This window comes from Homarus americanus, unplaced genomic scaffold (assembly GCF_018991925.1).
Source record: "Homarus americanus isolate GMGI-L3 unplaced genomic scaffold, GMGI_Hamer_2.0 scaffold30535, whole genome shotgun sequence".
In the NCBI taxonomy this organism is placed as follows: Eukaryota; Metazoa; Arthropoda; class Malacostraca; order Decapoda; family Nephropidae; genus Homarus; species Homarus americanus.
In genome coordinates this window covers 3,185,538-3,201,174 of record NW_024732440.1, presented here as the reverse complement: position 1 = coordinate 3,201,174, position 15,637 = coordinate 3,185,538, and the positions used below count along the sequence as shown (strand labels likewise).

At 40.2% G+C, this 15,637-nt stretch overlaps 1 protein-coding gene across 1 annotated transcript in view; it reads right to left on the bottom strand.

Moving 5' to 3' along the window:
* LOC121868650 (zinc finger MYM-type protein 1-like) overlaps nt 1–12,676 on the bottom strand; it is a 35,757-nt gene extending 23,081 nt beyond the window's left edge. Inside the window, exon 1 of the mRNA XM_042369486.1 lies at nt 12,640–12,676. Within this exon, the coding sequence (XP_042225420.1) occupies nt 12,640–12,676 (37 nt within the window). The remainder of the gene's footprint in view (nt 1–12,639) is intronic.
* Nucleotides 12,677–15,637: the final 2,961 nt, after the last annotated feature.

Sequence of the window (15,637 nt, the reverse complement as noted above, 5' to 3'; positions counted from 1 at the left end):
CAGAATCAGAGGATTTTCTCGAGACGATCCAGGACTGTTTCCTAAGTCAACATATAACCGAACCCACACGGGGTAATAATATACTCGATTTGGTTCTGTCGAACAGAGAAAACCTCATTAGCAATGTCGAGGTAGGGAACGAACTTGCAAACAGCGATCACAAAGAAATTAGATTCCAGTTAGATTTTCAGGGCAAACATAAGGAAAATTCCACTAAAGTACCAGATTTCAGAAGGGCAAACTTTGACAGTTTAAAGAGGCAGCTGAGAGAGGGGGTGTCGCGCTTGGCCGTGAACCTGACAGATGACTCCGACCTGATAACGAGATCTGAGATTGCCGAGTTCCACGACAATTTAAATAATGAGTTACTGAATGCACAAAGGCAGAACATACCATGCAAAAAACTCAGATCAGACAACAATGACCCTAAATGGATAAATAATTATTTAAAGAACATCATTGGCCAAAGGAAGGCTATAGGTAGAAGGATCAAGCGTAGCGAAATTTACCTCCAGGATTATTATAAGATATTGGCGAGTAGGGTTAAAACCGAGATAAGGAAAGCCAAGAGGAATAATGAGGTAAGGATAGCAAGGGAGGCGAAGACAAACCCCACAGGATTCTACTAAATGTATCAAACTAAAACACGAGAAAAGATTGGACCAATACGGTCAGATGCCGGCGAGCTAACTGATAACGACGGAGAAATGAGCAATAATCTGAATAAATATTTTTCAACAGTTTTCACCACCGAAAATTTAAACATGATACCCGAAGCGTCGACTCTATTCAGAGATAGTGAAGAAAACAAATTAAGCGAAATAGTAGTGACTAGTAACGATGTTAGTAAGCAAATAGACAAACAAAAGCCTAATAAGTCACCTGGTCCCGATGAGATATTTGCCAGAGTATTAAAGGAATGTAAGGAAGAGCTTAATATGCCCTTAGCAAAGTTGTTTAACATGTCCTTAAAAACAGGTGTAGTACGAGAATCCTGGAGGATAGCGAATGTAATACCGATTTTCAAGAAGGGGGATAGATCACTATCCTCTAACTACCGCCCAATCAGTCTAACATCAATAGTAGGCAAATTACTGGAAGCAATCATTTCAAACTCTATTCGAAATCACCTGGAGAAGCACTGATTGATCAATGATTCCCAGCATGGCTTCACAAGTGGACGTTCTTGTCTAATCTATTAACATTCTTTTCATCAGTTTTCGAATCGGTGGACGAGGGGCACAATTATGATGTGGTATATCTCGACTTTAGCAAAGCCCTCGACAGCGTCCTCCACGAAAGACTAATTAGAAAGGTAGAAGCACATGGCATCAAAGGTAACATCCTTAAATGGATTAGGGCGTGGTTACAGGATAGGAAACAGCGAGTGAGCATTAACGGCTTTAAGTCCCATTGGAGCAACGTCACAAGTGGAGTTCCCCAAGGCTCAGTACTTGGACCATTATTATTTATTATATACATAAACGACATAGATATCGGCATAGACAGCAACATAAGCAAATTTGCTGATCACACTAAAATAGGACGTGTTATTAAATCTGACGAGGACTCCACAAAACTACAGGAAGATCTAAACAAATTTTTCGAATGGTTTGAAAAATGGCAGATGAAATTCAACGTGGACAAATGTAAAGTACTCAGTATAGGAGATGTAAACAGGGAAACCAGATACCAGATGAACAACAATGCCATAGAGAAATCCGACTGCGAGAGAGATTTAGGAGTAATGATAAGTAGGAACCTTAAACCAAGTAAACAATGTGTTTTTGCTCGTAACAAGGCTAATAAAGTTCTTGGGTTCATACAAAGGAGTGTTAGTTACAAGACTAGCGAGGTCATCCTAAAACTGTATCTTGCGCTTGTGAGACCACACCTGGATTACGCAGTTCAGTTCTGGTCACCGTATTACAGAATGGATATAGAATCCTTGGAAAGAATTCAGAGGAGAATGACAAGACTAATCCCGGGCATTAGGAACCTTGAGTATAGAGACAGGTTAAAGTATCTTAATTTGCACTCGGAGAGACGAGCGCAGGGTCGACCTGATAGAGTGTGTATAAGTGGGAAGTCAGGGCTAAACAAAGGACATTACAAAAGGCATCAAACTATCCAACCAGGAGTGAACTCAGAATAATGGTTTTAAATTAGACAAAATTTAGATTTAGGCGTGAAATAGGTAAACACTGGTTTGGAAACAGAGTAGGATGAATGGAACAAGTTACCAAATATCATAATTAACTCAATACGCTGAATAGCTTCAAACATAGGTTGATGCTTATATGAGCAATAGGGGTTGGGTGTAAACGACTGCCCAGTATGGGCCAATAGGCCCGCTGCGTTTCCATTCTGCAAATTATATGTTCTTAATCCTGATACCCAGTCATGTCGGTATCTTGGGGAATGAGGCAACAGATGGCCTTGCCAAGACTGGCTGCAACAAGGCCACACCTGATTACGTTGTTCCTCGAACACTTTTACAGCTTAGGATCCAAATTCGCTGCAAACAGAGAGAAGCTCGGGAAGCAGCCATCCCCCTGGACTCCCCGCCCACCTGGTACGATGTCCTCCGTAAACTTCCTGACCTCTCGTATGTCTATGGGAAAGGGTCACGGAAAAGGGACGTGATTGCTGCCCGTATCATCATTGGGTATCACTTTGCTTGGGAGATTGGTATCCCCGCATCCCCTGAGCAACGCTCTTGTGCATTATGCAGAAGACCCGACAGCCGCACCCTTATCCACTACCTCCTAAGATGTCCCAACAATCAACGCTTCCGTGACGCCTGCTGGACCACCACTCCACGACCCCCTGACGGAGACACGATGATCCTCCCCATACTGGCCAGATATTATGTAAATAACATTGATTATGTGTTAAAGGAACATTCTTCCTTCCTTAGTCTTTAGTAAGCCCCTTTATAATATTTATACCGTATATACTTGTGACACTTGCCAGATGCTTCTGGTGTTATTGTACAGGGGTACCTAGTGACAGCACTAGGATCCCGCTTCCTCTATCAAGGAATATACAATTGAAATTGAATTGATCCAAGTGACGGGCTAGGTATTTACACTATCAAGGGCAAATGATTATATTGGAAATGTTGGTTAGTGATCCCATTACATAATTGACTTCAGCAATAGCAGCATATGGGCCCCGGTGACGATACCTACCACTCTTACCCTAACAAAAACTTCAACTGAATAAGGTGTTTAACATGACATAGCCAGGCCGATAACCCTCATGTATGTATGTATGTATGTATGTATGTATGTATGTATGTATGTATGTATGATTTTTACTTAATAGATTCATACAAAATCAAGGTCCCAGTACAGGTGGATAAGTTACCCCGCACTGCAGCAACACTGTACCGATACTAATTCTAGGATTTTATTCATATATTTACATATTAGCTTTGGTTAATAGCCATCTTAATAGCAGTATTATCTATCTATCCACATGCACATGCTATCTTTGGTTAATAGCCATCTTAATAGCAGTATTTTCTGTCCGAGCCACGGCATCCACAACTGTCCACACGGCGGAGAGCTACACTACCGCCTCCTCCTCCCTGGACCCCACAGTACAACAACACAACTTATCACCTTACCTTCACTCAACTGCTAATAACCACAACGTAGAGTCCTGGAAGTCTCCACGACGCCACTAACACGAGGTAATCCACAAACAGCAAACGTAAAACATGGACATAGCCATCAAATACTGTATGACCACACACACACATGTTGTCGCCACCACTGCCGTACCTCTAATGATCACTGGCGAGTGGCGAACCCGAGGTGCTTCGATTCCTTAATTCATTGGTTCGCTTTACTGATTCATATGAAAATAATCGACAGGACGGCGAAAAGAACTCCATACACGATTGGTCCGTCATCTATAATCTCATTAATTTTCTTAAATCACTTCTATCCACCATTAGCTAAAATAAAGATGATAATTATTAACGAAAGATAGTCATGAGTTTCGAAGCTTCGTCAACGATCCGCTCTTACGTCACTAAACTAGTCCACAACCAAACAAGCAGTTGGCTTCCACGGTTAGCAAAGCGTAATACATCCATTACTATTTTTATTATTATTACTATTATTATTATTATTATAAATATTATTATTATTATTATTATTATTATTATTATTATTATTATTATTATTATTATTATTATTTGGGGTTTTAGGCCGTGAGACGTGAGTTAATGTTCGACTGATGACTCTCTCTTTGCTCATGAAGAATATCAAAATCATCAAATATTAATTAATTTTTCTTTCTAGGGTGTGTAGATGGGAGGAAGGGTGTGTGGATTGGAGGTAGGGTATGTGGATGGGAGGAAGGGTGTGTGGATGGAGGTAGGGTGTGTGGATGGGAGGTAGGGTGTGGTTGGAGGGTGGGGTGTGGATGGGGTAGGGGTGTGGATGGGGGAGGGGGTGGGTGGGAGGAAGGGTAGGTGGATGGGAGGGAGAGTGTGTGGATGCGGGGAAGGGTTTGTTATTTATTTTAGATTGTTTGGCTCTCTGAGGCTGGCTTGAGGTTTACGGCTGACTAGCTGAAGTGAACGGCTGGTTGGCTTAGGTGAATGGCTAGCTGGCTGAGGTGAATGGCTGGCTGGGCTGAGGCAAATATCTGGCTGGCCAAGAACCCCACGAAACAGATCCTCAATGCCAGACAGGCTGCATGTCGTCATTGGCAAGTACTGGGCAAGAACTGGCTCCAGAATGTATCTGCACCTGCGCCAGTGTTGGTCAAGTCTGGTCTTGAATGAGCTCACTCTCGGTGCTGTCACACTCTCTGGCAGAGTGCCAGAGTTTACAAACTCAGAAAAAGTTTGCCTTGACAATTTTCCGAACTTGTGGCTTCTTCAACCATAAGCTGTGACCACCCGCCCCGGTAGGCTAGTGGGGCATGTCCCCCAGCTCCAGGTATGAACCCTCGACTGAGTAATGCCCTTTGAGTTGTTTATAAACTTCAATTAAGTCACCCCAAACTCTGTAGTATAAGCTAGGCAATTCCTGTAGGGGGAGGGATATAAAATTTGCCCCATTTAAGAGTTTGATAAAAAACAAACAAATATGAAGCACTATGAGTGTATTGTATGTGGAGATTAAAGATTCACATGGTGTACTGTGCGTGTAAACTGAGAATATGAACAAGTACTGTGTGTACTTGTACTGTACTATCGTGCACCAAAGTCGTGTCCACTACCCAGCCACAGTGAGGGTTCGAATTGCCTTGAGTCTGAAGTTTCGAAACAGCTGGGGGAAATGCTATGGTCGGCCAACAGATGTCGCCCACTGTAGTGTGTGTGTGTGGGGGGGAGGGGATAGAGGAGGTGGGGGCTGGATGAGAGGCAGGTTTATTTATCATTTATACCACCATAATTTCAAGCTGCCTTTTTAACCACATTTTGTCTTACAGTTGTTTCTTTATGGATACTAATTCATGGAACAGGTGCAGTGCCCTGGGTGCTTATTGCCGCTCAGGTCACAATGATACTTTAAAGAATGGAATATATTAAGGATAAAAGTGAAATATGCAAGGATCAGGGTGAAGGGCCTTGGTCAGCTAGTTTTACGCCTCCCGGGTGGGGGGTTCAGTGGGTGGAGGGTGCACTGCTGCCCCCTGGCCCTGTGTCGGCACACTTGTTTCCACTACCCTCCCCCTGAGTATAACCCATGTACACCTGTCCCCGTTCCTCCTTGACTCTTCCCTCTTCTGATTCAAGTCCTGCAGGAGCTTCTTGTACTGTTCCCTCTGCATTAACGTGTGATCTGGATGACTGAATACATCCCAATTATTTATATTTGTATTAATTTGCTATTAATTTTATTAATTGTTGTAATAATAATAATAATAGATATTATTATTATTATTATTTTTATTATTATTATCATTTATTATATTTTCGCCCCCCAGGCCCTGATGTAGGTCAGTGACCTGTGCCCAGGTGGGCTAATCCCCGTAAAAAAAATAAATTAATAAAAGAATAAATAAATAAATAAAACACTTATTTGACAAGTTTTACGAACAATAAATACAGTTGAAGCTTTCTACATCACTCACAATGGATCTTGAATGTTTCTTCTGTAATCAGATGTATCTTATTTGACTTAACATATACCACTACAGTTGCAATTTCAAATCTCATGTCGTGCCACGAGAGACTAAGGAATAACAGAGTCTCGGGTGCACTCCAGGATCGAGAAAAAACAGAAAACTCAGGCGTCCTGAAGCGATGAGAAAACGGACGCCTCAGCTGGGGGACTCAATAAAGAAGTTACAGCTACATGTTTTATGGTCTATTGAATGCAATATGAATCGTGTGATTTTAAGTTAACTAACATGTACGACCGTGGTCATTACACTGTCAACCCGCCTGGTCCCCGAGATATGCTAGGGACTGTCAGTTGATATAAAATGTCCAAAGACAGGCCACCAGACTGGTGCCAGCACTTCGGCACCTCAGCTACCCTGAGAGATTAGGGCGCCTGCAATTGCCTAGCTTATACTACAGATGGGCAAGGGGGGACCTAATTGAGATGTATAAATATCTCAAAGGGCACTATTCAGTCGAGTGTCCTTACCTGGAGCTGGCGGACACTCGCCCCACAAGGGGTCACAGCTCAAGGTTGAAGAAGCCGCAAGTCCATAAAACTGTGGGGGGTAACCTTTTCGGAGTGAGAGTTGTGAACTCTTGAAACAATCTGCCAGAGAGTGTTGTGACAGCACAGAGTGTGAGCTCTTTCAAGACCAAACTTGAAAAGTATTGGAGCAGGTTCAGATACATTCAGGAGCCAGTGCATGCCCAGTACTTGCCAACAGTGCGTAACAGAGGCGTGACCGATCGCTCAAGCGGCTAACGAGCCGATCAGTGGTGAAGAGGATAAAAGTAAAAACGTAAAGTATATACCACAGACGGGCAAGTGGTGTATACAAATCTCAAAGGGCACTACACTACTTAGTCGAATCTCCATACCTGGAGCTGGAAGACTCCCGCCCTCAAGGGGTCATAGCTCAAGGTTGAAGAAGCCACAAGTTCAGAAAACTGTGAGGGGTAACCTTTTTGGAGTGAGAGTTATGAACTTTTGGAACAATCTGCCAGAGAGTGTTGTGACGGCACCGAGTGTGAGCTCTTTAAAGACCAGACTTGACCAACACTGGAGCAGGTTCAGATACATTCAGGAGCTAGGGCATGCCCAGTACTTCCAAACAGTGCTTAACATTCAGGAGCTAGGGCATGACCAGTACTTGCCAACAGTGCGTAACAGAGACATGACCGTCCGCCTAAGTGGCTAACGAGCCGATCAGTGGCGAAGAGGATAAAATTAAAATTAAAAATTAAAAATATAATTAGGTAAATAAAATAAATAATTAACATTATTAAATTTTCTCTTAGAATAATATTTTTTTTTAATAAAGAAAACATAAAGGGCATTTATGACTGGTGCCATCAAAGTTTGATAATTTGGGGAAAGAAATGTACTTTTATAGCCAACTGTATTCAAAGTACAGTATTCGTAAATGCTAAATTATATGCTGTACAGTACTTACTTCATATACTGTACAGTACTGTATAGGTAATTTTTTCTAAATAAAATAATTTTAAAATTGTTTAGTTAAAATTTTCATTTTCTATAATAAAAAAGAAAATGGTTAATTTGGGGGGCAAGCTAATATATATTTTATAGCTTAATATGCATTTATTATTTACCTGATAGCCACCCTGGCCCACCCTACTAGAAGTTACCATACCGAGAGAAGGAGGCCTGTGAAGGATCCCTCCAATGATCTTGACAATTTTGTCCAGGGATATTTTGACGCCCAGTACTACTGTTCTTGATTCCTCAGTTACCACCCTCTATATGGAAAAGTATTTCCCATGTAATTCGTTTTGCATGACAAAAATTTTGCCAAGGATCGCCGACAAAGCTGTCGGGTGCTTATTTCCAGGAGGGTTATTGTTACATGGCTTACATAAGAAACATTTCAGTACGTCATCTCACACTGAACTGATGTCGTAGAGAAACGACACCTTAGTGAATTTTGTTGTTATAATTGTATTAGTGCGCTCCAACAATAATGGTTAGTAATACACTAGTCAAACAACATTAAAAATTATGAGAGATAGAACTGTCTGTATGGTGAATTATAAAGTTATCTGTAGGCGTGTAGCCCACTGCATACCTGCCTATTTCTGGTGTGATTTTATTTTATTGTCTGTTCAATAACTTTACCTACAATATTTTTATTGACAGGTTAAGCCAGGTAACATTTTAGCTATCAAATTGCTGTCATTTAATTAATACTTTAGTTTATTTTGGCTCTTTTATTGCAGATGTTATGAATCAATCATGATGGAAGGTGTTCTTCTGTAAAGAAGAAAAAGCAATAGATTTATCTGTCGGAAAGGTGGAAGACAGTCAACCATTTACACGGCTAATGGAAGACAGAACATATTAGATGCATCACAGGTAAGAAAGTTAATGTGTATGACAAATTACAACAAATCGACCATGAAAATTACTTGAGCAGTACAATGTTCCAAACGTTTGTTATATGACCTATGATGAGAATACAGGCCCATAAGGATGATTCACAGTCAGCCAGTAAGTCCACAGAAGAGACTTCCTCTGGTAACATAAATCAAAGTAGTTTATGGAGCTGATCTGAACAAAAGCGTTTCACCAATCTTGTTCGTGTGAGCGTGGGATCTGATATTGTGGATGATCTATACTTATCATAATCATACACGTGTTTGCATGTGAGAAAGCCCGAAAGGTTTTATTTGAATATGTGATGTTGTTTGTCTTGCTTAATATATTTTTTCATAATATTTTATCAATATATGCAAATTCAGTTTTCAGATGAAAAAAACAGTTAGTATAAGACTGTAATGAATGATATTGTACAGTCAAAGACAAAAGTCGTGTCGCGGTTTTGACCGAAGTTTAAATATAACTGATGAAACATTATGAAAGCCCTACCACAAGGCAGAGCGCACCAAAAGTTTTAGCCCTTCGGCATATGTTTTCACCAAATTTCACGACACGACTTTTGTCTTTGACTGTACACCGGTATTGATACTTAGTTTTACTTCTTTACCTCAGATACCTGTAGATCTCTGGAAAAAATTCTGTCATCGTATGAAATTTGGGTGAAGTAGATGGTATGGGTTGTAACATTTGAAAAATATAAGAGCACCAAAAGGACCCCTAAAATAAACCCTTGCCCAGGGCTTCCTTTGTCCTAAGGTCAGCCCTGTACCCGGCCAACAGCCAGGTACTTATCTTTCTATTTACCAGAACAAGAAAACTTCATATATAATTTATGGACGTATAGGTAGAGGGTTTAGCTTATATAATAATTATCAATCACACTTAAGAGTATACCACCGTATCCACACCTACCAACTAGCAAGAATAATCGTAAACTATGTCAGATTCAAGCAGGAACGAACCACTCAACACTACTTTGCCATATCCACCCTGCTTCTTTCCATTTGAATCATTTGTTATCACCCCGGTACATATTTTACTATATAGCTGTGTATATAAAGCCCATTTTAGCTTTCTTTTCGTTCCTATCCGGCATCCCACCTTCCTTCCCTCCCCTAATAATGCACGTGTAGGTTTATCAGCTGTCACGAAATTATAATGGAGCAGAGGCAGTAAAGAGGAAGACGAAAAGTGTTCCGGCCACAAACTTTTATGTGTTACCACACGGACCAAGGAACCTCGTTCAAGTATCAACATTTCCCAGTAAATTGTTTATGGGGCGTGCCATTGCGAGCCGTCATCACACAAGCGCTGGATGTGTGAGGTATGCGGCGTCATCACTCAAGCAGGGGTAGTGTGAGGCAGGTGCAGTATGAGGCAGCTGGGGAGGTTCACTTTGTAGTGTGCGGCAGGTGTAGTGTGTGGGGTAGGTGTAATGTGAGGCAGGTGTAATGTGAGGCAGGTGTAGTGTGAGGCAGGTGCAGTATGAGGCAGCTGGGGAGGTTCACTTTGTAGTGTGCGGCAGGTGTAGTGTGTGGGGTAGTTGTAATGTGAGGTAAGTGTAGTCTGAGGCAGGTGTAGTTTGAGGCAGGTGTAGTGTGAGACAGGTGTAGTGTAAGGCAGCTGTTGTGTGAAGCAGGTGTTGTGTGAAGCAGGTGTAGTGTGAGGCAGGTGTAGTGTGAGGCAGGTGGAGGAGGTTGACAGTGTAGTGGTGGGTGTGTGATAATTAACGTCGACGGGAGTTGTAACATAATACCTGAGAGCGATATTGCTCTCTCTCTCTCTCTCTCTCAGCTTTTGTTTTTCTTCTATTTTCTTTCATTCTTTTTCTCTTTCTTTATCTCTTTTCTCTACTCCCTTTATTTCCATTTCCATTTTCTTTATATATTCTTTCTTTCCTGTGTTTTGTCTTGTTTATCTGTATATTTTTTGTATCTTTTCTCTCTCTCTCTCTCTTTCCTTATACAGTATGTTGATCTCTCTTATAATGTATTTGTTTATCTCTATGTCTTTATGTATCCCTTTATCTTTCTCTCTCCCTTTAAGTGTTTTATGTTTATCTCTTTCTTTCTCTCTCTCTCACCCTCTCACGCTCTCATTGTCTCTCACTCTTACTCACTCATTGTTTTTATTATTCTCTCTCTCTCTCTTTCTCTCTGTCTCTGTTTGTGAGATTGTTATGCTTGTGTCTCTTATATAAGTCTCGTTAAATAAGGATAGTCATTTCATTAAGTTTTAAATCACAACTGATATTTTTTTTGCCAAATAGAGATAACTTTATTGTTATTGTTGTAGCTACTGGGATCAATGTCATTTCCCTCAAACCTAAGTTCTACTCCATTTAAGTTTACCTCTCAAGCTAAGGCTCCCCTCAAGCTAAGCCTCCCCCTCAAGCTAAGCCTCCCCCTCAAGGTATCCCCACAAATACCCTCACAGTGTACAGTACTTCTGCAGTCCTCGGCTTGTATACACCATTTAGGCATCACCGAAATTTGTGTCCAACAACAAAAAACAAAGAACAACACCGTTTTACACTCCCTAGTTAGCTAGTACTGTACAGTACAGTGCTTGATGACAGACTGGACCAACACTAGGCAGGCTCAAATAATCTTAAAGAAAGAATCCAGACGAAGCAGCTTTTGACCTTCCTGCTTGATAGGTTACGGAATAGTGGAGAGACGTCTATTTAAAGTTGCATTTAAAGACTTAATTGGCGATTATATTAACGTGATATATATATATATATATATATATATATATATATATATATATATATATATATATATATATATATATATATATATATAATGTTAAGGAAGCCTATATAAAAAGTGAAGCTATTAGTCCTAAAAACAGATCCATAACTAAGGAGAAAAATTCTTAGTTTCTTAGTGGCCAACACTGCATTCCTTTTTTCAGTCGTGTGTTATTTTTCTCTTATCTTACAATTGTATTCGTAGACTCAATATGTATTTTTGTAGATGCTGTACTTTTATATTGCTAAATATTGTTATGTGGTGGATTATGGATCGTTCAAGGTTCCATGTGTTTTATATTTCCTCTTAAGTATAAACAAATACTGATTAAAGAATGAACAAAATATATAAATAAATGAAAGAAATATGTTGAGTGTTATGAAGACAAGAGGTAATATCTCTGGAACTCTGTGGGTGGGGGTAGTTTCCACGTTGTTAAGTATTACATAGACTAGAAAAAAAATACGCTCGGTTTTCTGTTTGTTGGTATTTTTACTCTCCACTTGAGTCCCGGGTCAGCGCTCTTTCTATAATTAGAAGCGCAACTGCAGCTCTTGAAGAACACTTTGCCAAGGAATGTCCCGTCTAGCTGTCAACCGTCCACAGACTTTTTCCCTGTCTGCTTGCGCTCTCTTAATGAACCTGTTTGAGGCGATAAATATGCATCAATCTTTTTCTTTTAGATTTTTAGTGTCTTCACAAACTGGTGAATTAACTGGCGGGTACTTAGTGGTTTCAGAAGCTTTCTTTAGATTATGTCTCACTGAATTTAAGCAATATCTTGATGAATTTATTGAGGCTCTTTGTGCGGTGAAATCTTGACCTGTTAGACATATATTGTTGGAGATTCTCTGTTAGTTACTTTCCCCCTCATATCATCCTGATGCTTTACCTTCTCGTGTGTTGCGCTGTACGACCAGAGCCTTCCATCATTCACATGACTGCCAATTCTTCTTACCTGTTGTGTAGAGATGAACCATTCACAGCCTTCAGAACTCCTGTTCAGTTTTGTTTCTTGATCCATCTCTGCCAGAAATTGTCTGGTACTTTTCAATCCTAATCAATAAACGGGAGGCTTATTCATTTATTACTGAGCATGAGCTGTTGGAAGAGTAGTCTCTCAGTGCAAGGTCTTGTACTGTTTATCATCCTAGTTTATCAGCGAGGCGAGGAATAAATGTATACGGTACCTACTGTAACTGAGTCCTTGGCTCATCCGTGGAACCACAACTAGTGACAGTTAGGATATTGTAGTGAACAGTGCAGATAACAGCAAGCCAGTGTGTGGTGATTGGACTATAGTCCTCCCATGGTCACGAGATTCAAGGTGTGCATTTAAAGAGACTCACGTGTGAGCTTCCTTGTGACCTGAGTAAGGGAGTCCATGTCTTCACAGCAAACTTTTAGTACCAGAACTGCTCTCTGAGCCTCCTAGGAACCTCCATCAATGACTGCTCCCATCTGGTACTGTACGATGTGTTCTGTACTAGCTACACATGTATTCTGACCAATATTTAGGAATTGGGGTGACCACCATTACTTGGAATTTTATCTCTTAGGCTAAAAATGCTCCGTTTTTCATCCGACCTCCAGCCTTGACCGACAGGCTGAGATAAGACCAAATCGACATCCGTTCTTACTTTTAAGCTATAATATTACAACCTCCCATCTTAGCTGAGACTGCTCCAGGGGTTCCGTATGTCATAGTGTGTGAAATTTAAATAGTTTACTTACCACCACCACCCCCCCCCCCCAAAATGCAAATTGAACAGAAACAACAACAAAAAAGTTTAAAATCAATGAAAGAAAATTTCTCCTTGAGCGCAGGGATATGGCCAAGGCTATACAGTTTCTCATTAGTTTATTTATCGCTTCTTTTGTCCTCCTTACATTACTCCTCTTTTTGTCTCTCTCATTTTACGGGATTAAAATTATTACTTATGGTATTTTAATTAAATGTTTTTCAGGGTGGAGGATCTGCTGAGAGTGAGCTTCTGACGGAGGAGATGAGGGGCAGTAATGAATGACCTCGAGAGAGAGAGAGAGAGAGAGAGAGAGAGAGAGAGAGAGAGAGAGAGAGAGAGAGAGAGAGAGAGAGAGACGAAAATAAAGTTTTAAAGATTCAGATCGAGATAAAGAGACACAAAGATAATGATGGAGGTAGAAATAGTCACTAATATTCAAGAGATAACGATGAAGTTAAAGATAGAAAAAACAAGTAATAGAGAGTTATAGAGAGAGACAGATAAATTACTGTGTACCTGAATAAATAGGAAAAAGATTGAGATGAAGTTAGAGAGAGAGAGAGAGAGTCAAAGACAAAATTAATGGTACGTTCAATGTACTCTACGCTGCCCCGCCTCACCCCGTCCATCGGTCAGTTTTTTGTCCAAGTTTCAGCTTTTTATCCTTAAAAAAAAAGGCCTCAAATATCGCCAGGACAAGCAAAATAGCAGAACGACCATTGAGTAGCCCCATTTAGCAAGCACTTCGCGTGATACCTTGAGAGAGGAATGAAAGGGGTGGGGTGAGGTGAAGAAGAATAAGAACCAAAGAAATCGTGGTAAAGATTAAAATCACAGAGCTGGAGATAATAGTGAAGAAAAACGGATAAAGAGAGAGACAGAGAGACAGTAGCTAGGGAGGAGTGTGTAAGGAATTAACAGTCTTGTACCAGAGATCATAAGTTTTGATACGGCCGTAGTACATGACTTGCTACCCTCACCTCCACCTGTATAAACACACACACACACACACACACTCTCTCTCTCTCTCTCTCTCTCTCTCTCTCTCTCTCTCTCGCCTGTTGGGGAAGATAGTGGAGGGTGAGGGGGCAACACCACACCACGCCCATAAGTAGTGAAGCTCCATATCTCAACACCATTCCCGCGTGTGTGTGTGTGTGTGTGTTGTTCGTCGGTCTACCTGGTGTTCGGAGGGTCACCATACTCTCACGAGACATTATACCACACACCAACACCTCAATACATATTACACCATACATCACTATACTAAGTTATGTCTTAGACTGCATCATAGGTCACCATGCTACACACACACACACACACACACACACACACACACACACACACACACACCGCCCATGGAATAATAATAACAATAAAAAAAACAAAGAGCGATATAGGGGGTGTAGCAGATCATGGCGTGGTATGTTAGGTAGATCCTCTGTTTGTTTGTCGATGTTCTTTTTTTCTCTCTATGGTGACAGCTGGGAAGGGTCGCTCGCTCTGAAATCCGACTCGACAGGCTTAAAGTATTCCCAGGGTCATACAGCCCGACGGAAATGGTTTTGTGGTTGAAATAATGGCCTGTGTGTGCTTTTTTTTTTTCAAGATGGTTCCGACTTAATGAATGTCGGTAGATTACGCAATATTATTGATGATAAAAATGATAATAATAATAATAATAATATTAATAATAAATAACGGTTAATTAACAAATACATCAGCCCCATAATCTGAAAATATACAAAGGACACAAGGAAGAGAGTCATCTAACAAGGAATTTCTGCACAGTTACAGTACGAAAGTGTGAGTGGCAAGGAGTGAACACACAGGTTAACTACGAGTTGTTGATAATTATTTTTACAGTGGTTGGAATTGGGCTGTTCTTTAGAGCGATGAGAATGTGGTCCTATGGTTTTAGTTGTTCGTGTTGAAAAGCAATTCGCGGATATGACTAACTAGGTAAATAACTTGTTGAATAAAAGAATTTACGAATAAGTCAATAGGTTAGGTTAGGTGAACTATATACCTACATTACATTATTTATATTGATTCTGAACTGTATAACTGATTAGTTTATATACTGTAGATGTCTGTCCAATTATAAACCTGTATGACAATTTTACTGAATAATTATTTATTTTTATCATCACCAACATCATCATCATCATCATCATCATCTTTATTATCGTCATCATCATCATCATCATCATCATCATTATTATCGTCATCATCATCATCATCATCATCATTCTTATCGTCATCATCATCATCATAATATAAAATTATAACTTGAGACCTTCAATTTCCTACGTATGTAAAATGGTAGATTTTTTACCTTGTTAACTTATGAATGGCTGTAGCATTTTTACCTGATTTGTTATTTAGGTCGACTATTATAAGTTTGTAATTTTTTAAAGACTTTTAAGAGCTTCAAGGTTTTATAATGCTAAACCTAAGCTTTATTTGCCGGATTATTTCCCAGATTTAAAGGCGAAGCTCAGATTTATTTCCCCATTTTTTTTTAATATTCTCTATATCTGGGTTAATATAATGTAGGAAAACGCCTCCCTCACTGAATCTATCTACCCTTTTTTGGAAT